The sequence below is a fragment of the Parus major genome, chromosome 1 (genome assembly GCF_001522545.3).
Source record: "Parus major isolate Abel chromosome 1, Parus_major1.1, whole genome shotgun sequence".
In the NCBI taxonomy this organism is placed as follows: domain Eukaryota; kingdom Metazoa; phylum Chordata; class Aves; order Passeriformes; family Paridae; genus Parus; species Parus major.
In genome coordinates, this window is record NC_031768.1 from 58,952,268 (window position 1) to 58,968,992 (window position 16,725).

At 36.6% G+C, this 16,725-nt stretch overlaps 1 protein-coding gene across 5 annotated transcripts in view; it reads left to right on the top strand.

The window, feature by feature from the left end:
• Nucleotides 1-16,725, top strand: part of DGKH (diacylglycerol kinase eta) — a 161,012-nt gene that overhangs the window by 124,032 nt on the left and 20,255 nt on the right. For all 5 annotated transcript variants that reach the window (XM_015633234.3, XM_015633242.3, XM_015633251.3 and 2 more), the window contains 10 exons: nucleotides 1,785-1,919; nucleotides 3,737-3,854; nucleotides 4,289-4,399; nucleotides 4,553-4,649; nucleotides 7,113-7,220; nucleotides 10,147-10,260; nucleotides 10,550-10,684; nucleotides 11,763-11,929; nucleotides 13,084-13,189; nucleotides 13,985-14,077. In XM_015633234.3, coding sequence (XP_015488720.1) covers nucleotides 1,785-1,919; nucleotides 3,737-3,854; nucleotides 4,289-4,399; nucleotides 4,553-4,649; nucleotides 7,113-7,220; nucleotides 10,147-10,260; nucleotides 10,550-10,684; nucleotides 11,763-11,929; nucleotides 13,084-13,189; nucleotides 13,985-14,077 — 1,184 coding nt within the window. The remainder of the gene's footprint in view (nucleotides 1-1,784; nucleotides 1,920-3,736; nucleotides 3,855-4,288; nucleotides 4,400-4,552; nucleotides 4,650-7,112; nucleotides 7,221-10,146; nucleotides 10,261-10,549; nucleotides 10,685-11,762; nucleotides 11,930-13,083; nucleotides 13,190-13,984; nucleotides 14,078-16,725) is intronic.

Genomic DNA, 16,725 nt, shown 5'->3' on the forward strand with positions numbered 1-16,725 from the left:
TCAATGTGTTGTTTTTCTACTTCGGCAAGTCATCCAGAAAGGTGTGTAATCTTACTCCAAGGATACAAGAAAGTGAAGAATTTGCCATTCCATTTACAGTTCTATGTTAGATTATCATCACTTAAAACCCCCCCCGCCATGAATGGACAAATCCTGGCCTGAAGTGATGTGAACACAATGTCTAAACCCTTGTTCTAGTTATTCCTTTTGTCTCTAGGTTTTCCCACTCAACGTTTTCTTTCCATTAGTGTCTTTATACAGTAACACCCATGTTACTTTCAGGCTAAGTTATGATTGACATGACTTGATTTGTCCCACTCCTGACAGGGAAAAGGATGGATTCTTTCCTTCCCACCACTTTCCTGATGCTGTTTCCCTGCTGTTGTCTTGATGATAGTCCTACTAATTCTATTTTTGCTGGATTAGTTTTCATGTTTTGAGAGGACAAATCAGATTATCCTGAAATAATTTCATTTTTTTGTTCTGAGCTTCTTCAGATGATCAGGTTTGAAGTTGTCCTAAGATGAAGTAGTTTTAACATGTGAGATAATTTGGAGCAAAGATAGCCAAGAAGTGTCTGTCTGTGGTCCTCTGTTGTGCAAGAGTTTTCTACATGCACATGGAAATGCTATAACAAAGCATTTGGTAATACCCAAACTTTTTCCTTGGGGTGCAACCAGTTTCTGGATATGTGTGATGGGGCTGAACCTCACAAAGGCTGACTTCCCCAGGCTGTGAAGCAGGAACTGGCATATTCTCTCAGACTTTATGAAACAGGTTCTCCCAGGAAAGTAACTTACAGCACCTGAGGTCAGCCCTCTGCAAAGCCAATCCTTCTTCATCGCCTCCAGAGGCAGCCACAGGATAACTGGATAACTGAGCTACCATCTACTCTTTGTGAATCTCCTCTCTTCCCCCTTGATATTCCTCCCTTTCCTTTTCCTGAGCCTTTGTCAGTAACAGTTATATTAGCTACTAAACATTGATATCTGTCAAGGTTTCACTGATCCATCTTCTGGACAATTTTAATAAGTTAATTATTTGGGAAATTGCTGGCTTGTTTGTTTTCTGAGTTTTTCTGTGAAAAAAGATGATGGAAAACTGATGGTTCCCACAATCTCTAAATGCAGAAGACAAAGGTGAACATGGCTTTTTCCCTTCCCTTGAAGTTTTCAATTTGGCTGTAAATAAAGATATCAGAATTTTCTCTGATTTTTTTTTCAGGATCAGATGCAGGCATGGGCCCATTTTAGCTGCTTGAAAAAAATAGTGTAGGTGTTGATGAGATAGATACTCTAACCTACAGGCAATGGAACTACCTATATTTAAATTGTTATAAATGATAATCTACTGTATAATATGTGTATATTTATAAGTAAACATAGATGAAACTTAAGTTTAATTATCTCAGTAAGATGTTTATCAGAAGTTTACTGCAGTGTTAAATACTGTTGTATTTTAAGGTGAATATGATACATTTTATGAACATATTTACATTTAATACATATAATACTTTTTGCTGGTAGCTTGAAGTATAAGTTGGGAGCTCATCATGTTGAGTGCCATGCACACTTACTCATTTTAATTTGTGTTTATCACTTGGTCTGTTTCTAGTTTTCTTCCTGAATTTAGAAGAAAAACTGTGATATGAGGAGGAAGGACTTTTGTCATGGAGTGGTAACAGATTAAATTAATGCTTTCGATATATTTTCAGGGCTGTGAAAACTATGTATTGGTAATGTCATAATAGGTCTAATTATTATTCTTCTATTTTTTCTGCACAGCTAAAACTGCACCAAGATCTCCTGATAGACGTACAAGCCGAGGTATCCATTCTCAGACAGGTTCTTTCTCTGCTCCAGCTTTGGCAGCAAGCAAGGAAAATCTCCCTGTACTTAACACGAGGATTATCTGCCCAGGTAATTATGATTTTGAAATCTGCTGTTACTACCCTACTTTAATATTGTCTTCCAGTCTCCTGCTTGCTGTCAAATAATGACTTTTACTTCATGCCCTGAATTTGTTCAAGCTGACATATACATCTTTGTGTTGTATTGTATAGGAGGAAATGCATAATGATGTAGAATATTTCTGACCATTTGGCACAACACCAGAAATAGCAGAAGTGTTGCATTTGATTCTGAAGGGTGAAAAGCAAAATTCAGGGTCATAGAATTGCAGAGTGGTTTGGGTTGGAAGAGAACTCTAAAGATGGTCTAGTACAGCTCTCTGTCATGGGCATTGACATCTTTCACTAGATCAGGTTGCTCAGAAAACCATTCAGCTTGACCATGGACACTTCCAGTGGTGGGGCTTGTACATCTTCTCTGGGCTGTCTCTTCCCATGTCTCGCTACCCTTATCCCAAACATTTTCCTCTTTTTGTCCAATCTAAACCTACCCCATTTGAGTTTAAAACCACTGCCCTTTCTCCTGTCACTGCAGGCCCTGGTGAAAAGTCTCTCAATCTTTCTTATAAACCTGCTCTATATTTTGAAAAGGCACAATAAATTCTCCCTGGAGCCTTCTCCTCACCAGGCTGGACAACTGTGGCTCTCTCAGCCTGTCCTCTCAGGAGAAGTCACCCAGCCCTCTGACCATCTTTAGGGCCCTCTGTGGACCCATTCCAGCAGGCCCATGTCCTTCTTATGTTGGGATCCCCAAAGCTGGATGCAGCAGTGTAGGTGCAGAGCAGAGGGGCAGAATCCCCTCCCTTGCCCTGTGCTGCTTTTGATGCAGCCCAGGACACATTTAGCTTTCAGGGCTGCAAGCTTACATTGCCAGGTTGCATCCAATTTTTCATCCGCAGGTACCCCCAAATCCTTCTATCATTTATCCTAATCAATGGTTTAGGATGAAGAGGCTGAGGAACAAAGCTTTGTAAAGTTTAACCCTCTGAGTAAGAACTGTCTGTGGATATCTCTCTGGAAGTGGATAACTGAAACCACACAAAGCTGCTCTGTAAAACAATTGGAAAAAAATCTGTTCTTACCCAAATGCAATTGACACATGAAAAAATATCTGTTCTGCTCCAAATGTAATTAATTCTAGAGAGCACTAGTAAAACCCCGTTTTGATTAACTTTATTAATATAGCTAAATCACAGTAGAACCAAGCTTATGTTTTTTTTCTTAGGCAAATTTAAGTGAAAGCTGTTAGTATTTTGCTTTGTTTACATGCATTACAGAGCATTTTGTTGAGTGAAATTGATATTAGTCAGATAAGCAGACCTGTTGAGGCTGTGTTCAAATTAAGTTAAACTATGGCTCCACCAGTTGTAAAAATGGTAAGAATATTCCTTATGTATGCTTCCAAAGGATAAGACAAAACAAAAATCATTGAGAGTTCGGAAACGAAGATTAAACTGAATTAAAAGGTCTAGCAGTCTTTTTGGATGTTAGGTCACCCATTTGGTTACTATACCAGCCAGTGAATGTTGGCCTGAAAACCTAAATTTTCTTTGTTTTTTTCTTTCTTAATGGTGGTACCTGAAGAGAGCTACCACAATGCAGCACAGCTGCCTTTCTGCTTAAGGGAGCCAGAGACCTGGAAAGATAAGCAATTTTGGTAAAAACTGAGATAGAATCACAATCTTTCCCTATACAGATTTTAATGAATTTTGTTTCCCAGTATGTGGCTTATATTATATGTTTGTCTATTTATCAAATACAAATTTTTTTTTATTATTTTCTTTCTGTTTTGTTTTGTTTTGTTTTGTTTTTTTCTTTTTTAATCAGGTTTAAGGGCTGGTCTAGCTGCTTCCATTGCAGGAAGTTCAATTATTAGCAAAATGTTGCTAGCAAACATCGATCCATTTGGTGCTACGCCGTTTATTGACCCGGATCCAGATTCCTTGTAAGAAATATTTTTTTTCTAAATGTACTGTTTTGCTTTCCTTAAGGGCATCCTTCTTACATTTTTGTAGTCTCTTATTTTTTTGCATTATGAATTTCTTGTTTGCCATCATTTGGCAGTAGACCTCAATGTCTGAAAACGAGCTGGATTGTGCTGATTTAGTTCTGAGCAGTGCAAATATTTTTGCTGCAGCTGAAAATAATGGGAGACATTTGCTCACTTTTACCTTGCTCACCTGGAGGAGTAGGACAGAGTAATCTTTCAGAGCTGGGTTTTTCCGCCCAAACCAGTTTACTCAGGAAGATTCAGAGGGAAGATCTCTTGAAGTATCTTAGTTCATATTCTGTTCTGTGACCAATCACAGTCTTGGTCAAAGATGTTTGTGTCCATGTTCTATACAAATGTACACCTGATTTTCTCTTTACTTCTAACAGGGAGGGATATTCAGAAAAATGTGTCATGAACAACTACTTTGGAATTGGGTTAGATGCAAAAATTTCACTGGAATTTAATAATAAGCGAGAAGAGCACCCTGAAAAATGCAGGTAATATAATTACGCTGTCAGTAACAGAGCCAATATGTTTCCATTCTTTTCTTTTCCTTACCCCTTTATATGAATTTCTTAATTTTTTTTACAAACACAAGACACAATAATGTGTTTATGTCAATATGTGAATCCTGTTTTGCCTGCTTTCAGAAGTCGAACGAAAAACATGATGTGGTATGGAGTTCTTGGCACAAAAGAGCTATTGCAGAGAACTTACAAGAACTTAGAACAAAAAGTTCAACTTGAGGTAAATTTTATTTATGGAGAGAGTTGCTAGCACAATGTATTGTGAAGAATTAGTGCTTATTTTTGAAACCTCATATTGTTCTTATGTCAACCCAAGCTGACCTCAAAGGCTCTGTGTACAGCTATACTATGTAAAAGTTGGTTCTCCAAGTCATGTTTTTGAGTAAAATGTCAGTACCTAAAGATCACAAAATGCCCAGTATTATGTTTCTTGTAATTTCAGGGTTGAAAAAAGATAATAAATTGTGTAGGTAGAATATATTTCTTAATGTTCACAGTATGAGAAGACAGACAGGTTTCAAGGGCAGCCAAAGAAATGCCCATAAAATAAAAAGAAGAAAAGAGATAAGGAGTCTAAATCTTCCAGGTTCAATTTAAATTATCTGAAAGCTGCACATATAGGAGGAGCATGTAAATAGTAAAAAATTCCTGACAAAAGAGAGGCAATTCTGAATATGCATCACAAGGAGCCCAGCTACACCAGTAGAGACTTTGGTAGTCACACAAAAAAAGCAAGATATTATCAAAGCAACAACAAGTTATATGTCTAAACATAGTTATTTTTTGGCTTTTAAGTTCTAACATGGAATCTGTGGTACTGGGAACTTAAAAGAGATAGAAATGATTCCCAAATGCAGACAAGGACTACAGGATGGTTACTGTTCTTTTCACCCAAAGAATATCTAAGGTGGATTTTGACAGAGAACATATATAATTTCTCTTTTTATTTCATGCTATTTCATATAGAAGTTTATGATATTTATATGAGGGTAACTTTGGAAGTTGAAAGAATAATTTTAGGTTACTGGAGATCTTTCTCACTCTGAGATTTAGGAGGATTTTGTCTGGTAGCAGCAGATTGCTGTTAGCTACGGATTGAGTAATTATCAAGGAATTATGCAGTAGTTAGCAAATATAATGACAGGAGAGAATGTTATGTATACTGCAGATAGAATTCTATTTTAAGGATCTTTTGAATTGGATTCAAATAAGATGTGATAATATTGCTGACCTTTCCATAATTATTTTTTTAATATTCCTGTAAGTACGTCAGCAAGTAAAAATTTCACATTTACTGTTGTCTTGCATAACATTAGATATATTATGCCTGCATATTCAGGCATTAGAGACAGAATTCTACTGTAATAGAAATAGTTGTGCAACATCTATTACTATCACACCATGTTTTGAGTACTGTCACATCTTGATTAAAATGTTACATTCAGTCTTGCTGCTAAGATTAAATCACAAAAAGAGAGCATTAAACACATTCTGGAAATAATTTGCATCTCTTTCTCCTCCTGATAAAGATGCTATAGATTTTGTCCTTATTTCTTTAGATTTTCTTTTTTATTTGTAAAATTTTAAGATCCTTCTGTGGACTGGTCATGTGCAGTTATCTAGCAATCTTCCTTATAGGCAGCTTATAGACTGGCAACTTCACGGTCTATAAAGTGACACCTGGGTCCAGCATTTACAACCTTGTGTTTATAACTTGCTTCAATTCCATGCCTGTGGCACTGCTGCAGGACTGCACTTTTGACTCCCAGTGGAATGGTTTGACATCATTGGGCTCCCCGCTGCAGGCAGTTGTACTGCTCTAAGTCAAGAGTGATTTCACTGATGTCTGTGAATTTACTCTCGCCAAAAGTGAGATTGATGTCATCCCATGATCGTGTTGAGCAGGACATGGAGTCACTTATGTGTTTTGGGAGCTATAGCAGTAAGGAGGGACTCAACAGCTGGACATAAGCATGACCTCTTACCTCCAAAATCAACAACTCCCATCTACAGACTGACCTGTAGGGTCAGTCCTAGATTTGTCTTTGCACTTTTGGGAGGAGAAATAAGTTATTTTTACAGGAATTCAACAATATATGCAAACACTGACAGCTAACCATGTTTATGGCTATGCCAGAAATATTCTTGGATATTCTTGACACACCCCCGCCCCTGGCTTAAATGGATTTGACTAAACAACAAGTCTGTTGCAATTTTGGGAATGCTGATCTAGGATGGAAGACTAGTTACTGAATGTATAAATGAATCTTTTTGTAATGTCCTTGGCAGTCTTACTGTGTGCACTCAGGGAGATTGGTTTTCTTAGAGCAAAAAGATTTTTAATCCTTGATAGACAGACCATGCTCTAAGTGCATGAGAAATCAAGGGATGTGAAAATGTTTCTTTCGAAACTCATGGACTACCACTGCTGTAGATGCTACAGCATGTAGAAAAACATGTTTTTCACCTCTGCAAAAATCAGTGCTAAGATTGGAAAGAAGAGGTGTTTTAGAGGTATTTTAGAGGTGTTTCATTGCATGGAGGGAGTAGTCTTGTACCAAACCTCTTAGTGACTTTGTCCTCCCCTGCCATCTCTGTTGAAGCTTCATGTGCTAAAAATTACTCTTTACTGGTAACTTTTATTGTATTATTTATGTACTGAAGGAGCTTTTATCCATTACAGTGTGACGGACAGTACATCCCCCTTCCAAGCCTGCAGGGCATAGCTGTGCTAAACATTCCCAGCTATGCTGGTGGGACTAATTTCTGGGGTGGAACCAAAGAAGATGATGTAAGTAGCATTAAAGAGACTTAATTTAACCTTCTGGGCAAATCCAGCAAAAAATATAATGAACTGTTCTTCTCACTTGATTTTAATAGTAGTAGCATATAGTTTGGATAACAATTCTTATTTGAGGAGGATGTTTCAGTTCAAACTGTATTGTCCTGCTCATTTTTTAAATTGAAAATATATTCCATGATTTTTTACTGTCCATTGTCTTCTGTCATGTCCATTCCAGCAAAATGTTCATAATAAAACAATTATTTTGTTTTTTAAATGGTTCTATGAATATTTTTAGAAACTAATTTTATAAACAGAAGCACAAGTATTTTCTCTCTATATTATTTTACAGATGCTTGTAAATAAGGTTTCTCAAAGCATAGATTCCTCTGTTTGCTATAGTCTTAACAAGCAAGGTATACAGGATAGTCACTCAAAGTTTATACCTTAATTTTCCTCCTGTTCTTCAAACAGCTTTTCTGTTAGGGATGATGATTCAGAAAATGAAGACTAATGAATTTAGTGACTGAGAATTTAGTGGGGTAGTAAACTGGTTTTTGAATATTATTTTCAATGATCCTTTAAAATACTTCAAGGTATCTTTTTCCCCTCCTTCCTTTCAACTCCTAAGAAACATTTCACCACATGGATCCCTATGTGCCTTACAACCTGGAACAGTGTTGCTGCTGCTACACAGCGTGCCAACTGTAATTACTAGCAGATTATCCTCATCTGCATGCCCTGATTTAGTGTGTGATGTCTGAATCACCTAAAATTATAGTTGCAAAATGGCTTGTGATTTTGATGGAGACAATCCAGGACTTTTTTGCCAAAAAGTTTTAGGTTTCTTGTGAGTTGTTATCCTTTTATTTTTTTAATACACACATACAAACATATCTATATATAACATACATAGATTGATATAATTTAAGATCTATTATATATAATTTCATGTTTATATTGTATAATACATATATAATTGCATGTGTATATATGTATGATATAGGTGTATATATCTACACATATATAAAAGTCAAAAAATAAATTTAGACATGTTTTAGTGTCCTTTTTCTTATTTTTGGTATATGTCAGAGGATGGAAATTCTATTTATATTTAGCAATGGATATCTAAAGCTTATATATTCCATGTTCATAGTCAGAACTTGAAAGCTGTTCTACATCTGCTCAGCCCTTGTCCAGGAGTCTGTTATTCTCCCTGGACTTGTTTCAGTGAGAGAGAAGATCTGTCCCAGCTTTCATACTGGTTTACAGCAAATGTGTGTGTCCTGGAATGGTTTGACTGATATTATTAGTCATTATTAGTCTTCTAGTGAGCAGATGTGCCAGCAGAGTGACATGTTTGTTCTAGCCAAAGTTAGGAGCATAATTCAGTGCTTTAGTGCAGTCTTCATCAAAATGCTTCATCAGGATGACTCTTCATCAAGAGGTGGTGGTCTGAAGTGCTCCTGGTTCTGCTTGTCTTGACAAATGAAAGACGTTACCTTGACAGCTCTGACTATTGCTGAAACATTAGCAGCGAGCCAAGCAGGGCATCTGCACCCTGACTGGCTTGAGCACAGCTTGTTAAGGCATGTTATTTTGTTGTCCAGAAGACACACTGGAAACATGACCTGCAACAGGAAAGGAGTCAATTTGAAACGTTGATCCACAGAGACTAGCTTGTCTTTAAAAGAAAAAAAAAAAGGAGAAAAAAAGAGATTGGTTTTAATACAGATATTACTGGTGGAGAGACAAAGCAGAAAACTGGGTTGAGTTTTTCCTGTCTTTTTGCTGAAATGGCAACACAAAATAAATGAAATGTTACAAATACTTTTTCTTAACACATGCCAAAACTAGCCCTGTAAACGTCAGTTACTGAATCAAAACCTCTCCACCCTTTTTCTCGTGGAACAGCAGAATCACCTTGGTTGCAAGAACCAAGAATCATCTTGGTTCTTTTCAAGACGCTCATATATTCCTATGAGAAATGGGAAAAAATCCATGGAAACTGGGGGGGGAAAAAAAATTCTGATGGAGAAATGGATTTTCTCCAGAATGGTCTCAGGTGTTACTGATGCAGTTTACTCTGCCTAAGGTGCCAACTGAGGGAGTGCAAGTATTGGTCAGAGACGCGATCTCTCTACCCATTAAGCTCTTACTGGAGTGATTTTCCCTGCTGATTTTTCTCCCTCATTGCTCCCTATTGCGTATCAAGGTGAAGTGGCCAAGCTTCAAGTGACCTGAGCATGGTGTTACCTGCCAGAGTGTCACCAGTGTCAGCTGGAGTCCAGCCTGAGGTCTGTCCCGTGGCTGAGTTCCCCGGCAGCACACCAGGTGGCGAGACTTCCTGCACTTTGTGTGAGCGTGGGGAAATTCAGCACCTTGGCTGCACAGGACATTTGTTCCATACCAAAGTGGTTTTCCTGTTTACAGTGGATAATTATAGACAGCATAAACAAGATTGTCTTCATATCAAAGCTGCGTTAAACAAAGCAGATCATGGACTCAGACGTTTGTTTCCAGAGAATTCAGAATATAAACACATGAGCACTTCTGAGAAGAAAAGGAAAGCATTATTTCTTTCACCTTCAAGAACTTCTTAGATATTAAGTACATTAACCAAGCAGAGATTTCGATTGGCCTTTCATCTTGCCTTGAAAAACATGTTTTAATCTGCATGCTGAAACATGGCATCCTTCCTATATAAGGATATGCCTTGTCATTCAGGTATTTCAAATGGTATCATCATGTTTTAAATTATATTTGCCTGTTTTCTGTGGTATCTTGTTCCTATGACTTTGGAGAAACAGTAGTTATTCTACAGTAAAGAAGTTGGAGCATTTAAATGTTGAAAACAAATCTGCAAATGAATCTTTCATTGCAATCTAAACACTGGATTTGCCATCAAAAATTGAATACTTTCTTTTCCTCACAGATATTTGGAGCTCCATCGTTTGATGATAAAATCTTAGAAGTTGTTGCTGTATTTGGCAGCATGCAGATGGCAGTGTCCAGAGTCATCAAACTGCAGCACCACAGGATAGCTCAGGTTTGTTGCTTACTTGCTAGCATGCAGGATGGTTGGCAGCAGTTTGGGATTCTGGCAAGCAGTGGGACTCTTGATGGCCACCACCCTATACATTAATAAAGTGCTGACATTGTTTTGCTTCTAGCGGGTAACAAATTGTCATCAATGATGAATGAAGTATAGGAGAGCTTAATTCCTGAGACAGTTCTGGAGAGAAGCCACAGCTCCTCGTAATCAACAGATTACAGGTGGCCTGTCAGTCCCACCAGTATTTATGGCCCTACAAAATAATGTGTTTGTTCTTTTCCAGTGCCGGTCAGTAAAGATCACCATACTTGGCGATGAAGGGGTTCCAGTGCAAGTCGATGGAGAGGCATGGATCCAGCCCCCAGGAGTTATTAAGATCATACATAAAAACAGAGCTCAAATGCTGACACGAGACAGAGTATGTTGCAGAAAGAGCTACCATTGTTAACACTGGTTTCTGTAATAATTTGTTTCAGTTATAACGTGAATAAAACAGTACTTATAAAAATGTTTTATAACTATTTATATAATTCATGCATTTACTGACAGTGATATAGTTTCTATAATGAGCCAGATAGAGAATTATTATTTTGTATAAGTGGCAATGCTTTGTTAACTTTTATTTGTTTTTTTAGTGCTATTCCTATAGTCTTACTATTGTATAGTAAAAATGGTCAACATTTTGTCTATTCCTCCCTCCCTCCTTCCCCTTCTACTTCTTTCTTTTTCTCTAGGTGAGTTATAGCAGTCACATACTGAAAATTTTAACTCAATTGCCTAACTAGAAAAGTTCTATACTGTCCATTTTCAAGAATAGTTTTCTGCAGATTTCTCTCTCTGTCCTACCAATCCTCCCTCTCCCCCACGAGCCAGTCTCAGACAGGAGAGACACAAGTACAACCTAGGCACAAAACCACTGGAGAGTTCATGCTTGTCTAGGACTATTGTGTGAAAGGTACAACTGCCACTCAGTTCTCCATCCACTAGCTGGATCTTGAATTTAGGGTGAAGTTAAGGTAGAATTTGAACTCTATATTTAGTAAATTTGTTTTTTAATCCACCATTTTTATTGCTTGAATTCTGTATCAGTTCTGAATTTCGATCTTGCTATCCACACAAAATGTGCTTGCATTAGAGAATCATGAAACTCAAGGAATTATTTAGGTTGGAAAATACCTCTAGGATGATTGAGTCCAACCATTATCACTGTTTTAGTGTTCTTATTGGTTTGGAAGACGCATTTTGAAGATCATGGGGGGGACACAGGGAACCAGTTTTCAGAAGTGATTTACCCTCATACTAAGTTTTAAAAACTGTAGAAGTAAAAATTATTTAATCAAGTAGTATAATCTATATAAGCACTTGTTTATTTGTTAAATTAATTTTAACTAAATCAACATATAATTGAAATTTATATATAATGTAAAACTAAATTTTTTAATGAGTAAGAATACTCCTGAGTGCTGTGAATTGAATGTGCAATTCATTTTGATTAGGCCTTTGAAAACACCCTGAAGTCTTGGGAGGACAAACAGAAGTATGATTCCTGCAAACCTGTCATTCGATCTCCCTTGTACCCTCAGCAAGCTGTTGATTTGGCTACAGAAGAAGAAGTTGCACAGATCCAGCTGTGCTCACAAGCTGCAGAAGAACTTATCACCAGGTAAAGTAAAATTAATAAGTTGGAATGGCAACCTAGACACCAATACTGAATTATTAATGCAAATTCATACAGAGACTTAGAAGTGTAAATTTTCCCTGGTTTTTGATTAAAGTTTTGTTGCCGCTATATCAGTAGTTCTTTTTCTAATTAAAAAAATTAAGAGCCTTATTTTTAAGGCTCAACTTCTTTTTGTATGCTTTTTCTATGTATTTTTAAAATTTTTTATGTGTTTTTGTGTTGGTTTTTCTTTTCCTTGTAAAAACCAACTTTCTGTAGCAGCAGCAGAAATTAAAAACTGGGAAGCTTCTTTGCAAAAATTGAAGCTTCTCTTTTTATGACAAAGCAAAAATATAATTGGGAATTATTGGAAGAAACCCTTTAAAAGTCTGCAGGATGGACACTTCAGTTGTTCATATGGGCTGAGATAAAGAAAAACTTTTCTTTTTTTCCCCAGAACATTTTATAAAGCTGCTATTCAATTTATCATAACAGCTCTAGCATCAAAATCACCAATAATATATAAGCAAGGAAGGGCTACATACTGTCTTTATACTGCAGTCATAGACAAATAGTTTAGTTTATTAATTACCCAAAGTGAAGTTTAGCCAGGACATCTTAAAAACTTTACTGTTCTAGGGATGGTCTGGAGGCTGTAGTCACAGCTGGACCTCCCATAATCTTAATTGATTGCAGCTAATTTTCATGTCACATCTGGAGGCTATACCTTGTGAAATAGGTGTAAGAGTTTTGAAGATAATTTTGAGTAAATTATTGCAATGTGCTAGAGTTTTCCTCTGTAGTTGTTGCTTGAATTAATAGGACCAACATTTTTTGGTCCATTTTTCTTGTATAGCCTAGCTCTATATATAGTTCTATATATAGTTCTGTAGCATAGCATATAGTTCTAAGAAAAATAAATGTATTGCAGTATTTTGTTGCATCATACATAATCTGTGTGATGGATATAATTTCTACAAGGTGCTATATTGCTTGAAGAGATACTTGCCTTTCAATTTTTGTTATAAAGGACTATAATTTTCTGAGTGTTTTATGAAACATGTTCTTGTGTATTTTCTCATCTGATGAAGTTGTGTACTCAAGAATTCTTTAAAGAAATTAAGAAATATTATTCTCCATTCTAAATGTTTTTGTAGGATCTGTGAAGCAGCAAAAGTACATGGTCTCTTGGAGCAGGAGCTTGCTCACGCAGTTAATGCATGTTCACATGCATTAAATAAAGCCAACCCAAGGTTTCCTGAGGTAAAGAAGAACAGAGATTTATGTAAATAAGCTATAAAGTCTGGGTGCACAAGCTTCTGGCACGGGGGCTGTATTGTATTCCCTACTCCCATTTGAAAACAAGCTGGATGAGAAGGAGGAAGATGCAGTTTCTGCATCCACCAGTGTCCTCCCCACCTGTACTGTGCAGGCATATCCTCAAGAGGATAGAGGTGTGAGAGGCTGAACCAGATCTGTTACTATATGAAGGTCAATTTCTGTGGTTGCTTTCACAGAAATGCTCATGCTTAATTGCTGTCCAAGTGCTATACAGAGAAGGCAAAGGAGCTGAGGGGAAATGAGTTTCCTAGTTTCTCTCTTCACACTAGATAATCTGAGTGTTTTCAGGGATTGGACCCAGAAATGATTAATTAGGTAGAGGCTATCCATATCTAACCTAAATTGATGCATGGTAAATATGCTAGTTGACCTTTGCTTCTTGAAGTATGGTTAGCAACTTGCTTCTGCTGAGGATAAGGTGAAAAATTGAAATCAATAGTAATTGTTTTCTGCTGGCCTTTGTCATATGTGGATTGATATGGTGGCTGGTTACCCGATGATCTTCAGGACTGTATTAATGTCATACTAAATGAAGTGGAGGAAAAGACAGTAAATAAATACTACATTTTTGATTTCTATTCTCAGTGTTGAAACGATTGTCAGTTTAGAGCTAAACAGATGTATTTCTCGTAGGAGAAAGCACTTAAGGTCTGTGCTGTAAGGCGAAAGTACTGACTTGCATCACTTCAAAGTATGTTTATGCTTCTTATTCCCCAGAGCCTTACCAGAAACACTGCCATGGAGATAGCTGTCAATGTGAAGGCCTTACACAATGAAACAGAATCTCTGCTAGTAGGAAGAGTTCCTTTGGTAAGGTCACAAAACACACAGCTTTATTCTTTCATTCAGATCATCCATGACTGGTTCTTTGCTGATTTTTGTAAATTGGTGCCAAAGGGAGGACACACTGCAAGAAGCTCTGCAAGGTTAATAGGAAAAGATTACACTGCATTTGTGGTTGGATCAGAATGAGTTTTGAAATCTCTTAGACTGGCATCCATCTTGCCTCACTTGAGATATCTAAGTCATTGCTTGGACTCCTCTTGTTAATAATCAGAGAAACAGGTATCCTTGTGGGGCTGATTCACACTCAGCTCTCTTGGAGGCCTATTTTAGAAGGAGATTATTTATCTTCTGGAGATGTAGCATTTAAGAGAACTTCTGGAGAACTATTATGTGACCGTCTTTAGAGTTTAAGGAGAGCCTGGGGTGAGAGCTGCTTAGACTCATACAATCAATTTCTGCAGACCTAATCTGGGCAAGTAAATATCGCTCTTGTTCTAATACCTGTCAGCAGCTATTTTATAATCTTTAACTGGTATGTATTCAGTAAACCACTAATGGTACTTGAAGACTTTGTATCTTCTTTGGCAAGTGTTTGTGTCTAAAATGATGAAGGTTTCTCAACAGTTGTATCTGGATGTATAATTAGAATATTTCTCTATTGACATTGTGAAGAGAAGAAAAATGTCAGGTTTTTCTATGCTTGTCCAGTTTTACATTAAGAAGATACTCAGTAGGAGCAGTTACATTTTCTTTAGATTCAAAAGCAGATTTATTACTAACTTGTTTGTTTAAGTGTTGTAAATAAAAATAGATATTAATAGGAATATTTTCATTTACCTGAGTTAGAATATAAAGCTTACTGCAGGTGCACATACCTTTTTAAGCAGGTGATAAATTGTATGAGTCTGTTTTAGAATAACCAAAAGTGAATATCATCTAAATATAATATTAGTCTAATATATTATATAAATATTAGTCTAAAGGCTAGTAATTGTTTAAGCTATAGAAACAGTCAAAGATTAGGTTCATTTTTTTATTTTTTCACTGTTTTATTTTACAGTGTTTTCAAAGGGAAAGCTATTTTATTAGATGTTTTTGTTCGAGAAAAGGGGAAAAAAATCTGCTTTTTTTTTTCAAATTGCTGTTGCTAATCCCATATATTTCCAATTTAGTGGGAAATTAGCATAGAGATTTTTTTAAAAAAAAAATTAAATAATTTTACCAAAAAAATTAGAAGAAAACATTTAAGCTGGTGATGCCATACTAGGACTGGTGAAATTTATCAAGACAGTTTGGAAATAATGTTATTATGGAAACTTCCCACTGAAACATTACCTTTCCTGCAGCAGGCTGGGATCTTGTGTTGTTGAACTGGGTCCTTCTTCAGGCTCCAAAGCTTAATTTGATTCCTTTTTCCATTTCTGAATTTTTACATGTTGTACTGCTTCTGCTTCTTATTATGGTTGTGCAAATGCCTTCATGAAGCTGCATCAGGCCCTTTTTTTTAATAAAAAGTCTGTTTGGAAGGTACCAAGATAATTTTCCAGAGGTGTCCCATTACGCTCATTTGACATCATGCTTGCTTAGAGCAGTATGTCACAGTCCCCGTAACCAGGCACCCTGGTTAACTTTATTGCCATGTATTTTATAAATGCTGAAGTTGCCTGAATGTTGGTCCCTCATGCAATTAAAATAGAGAGAGATGAAGTGGAAGATGTTGCTTGATGCATCAGCCACTCCCATCATAAACTGTTCTCCGAAAGATCTTTCTCCTCTGACAGTGACAGACATTCTTTCTTTCATATATTCCTCTATTTTTTTGGCATCTTCACTTCTCCCACATCCATTTTTCCTGTGATAAAGCACTTGAGAGAAGTAAACTCATGTCTTTGGTGCTTATACTACTTGTTTTAACCTCAGCCAGCAACTAAATTAGGACACTTGGTAATCTGGTGGTTTGGTTGTCATTTACTGGGTGTTCGGTTTTGCTGTTACAGCTCCTGAGGAAGAGGAAAAAAAAACAACTGTAAATAAACATAAAACAAGTCTGTGGTTCTTTCCACCTCCTGTAAGAGCTATGATTAACGCAGTTCATACAACAGTAGGAGCATTAAATCACAACAAATGCTAAAATATAATTTTTAGTGAAATGATAATAACATAGGATCACAGAATGATTTGAGATGATGTGACCTTAAAGATCTTCTAGTTCCAACTCCCTTGCCATGAGCAGGGACATCTATGAGACCAGGCTGCTCAAGATGGGACAATGAAGCTGATTTGTGGAATCTCTCAGATGCTTATGGCTGGAATACAGTTTGGAAAAAATTAAAAGTACTATGTATTTTCTAGATACTTTCCAAATGCACTGGTTTTGTTTTTTAATTCTAAGAAGCATTTCCAGTCTGGAACAGAGCACAGTTTTCAAATACATTAAGGAAAAAGTATGACCTGCTCTTTCATTTCAATTGTATAAAATTATCTAAACTCAGTGAAATACAGTATTTACATATAAAAAATTTAAATAGAGAAGGAATTGAAAAATCCCTTATTTTTATTTCTTCATTCATAATGTCGATTTTCATCTTGGAAATAAGATTTTCCTAGATGTTGTAGGAGGAGAGTTTGCCCTGAACTGCTGATTCTTTCTCTTTCTGTATCAGAATTATTAT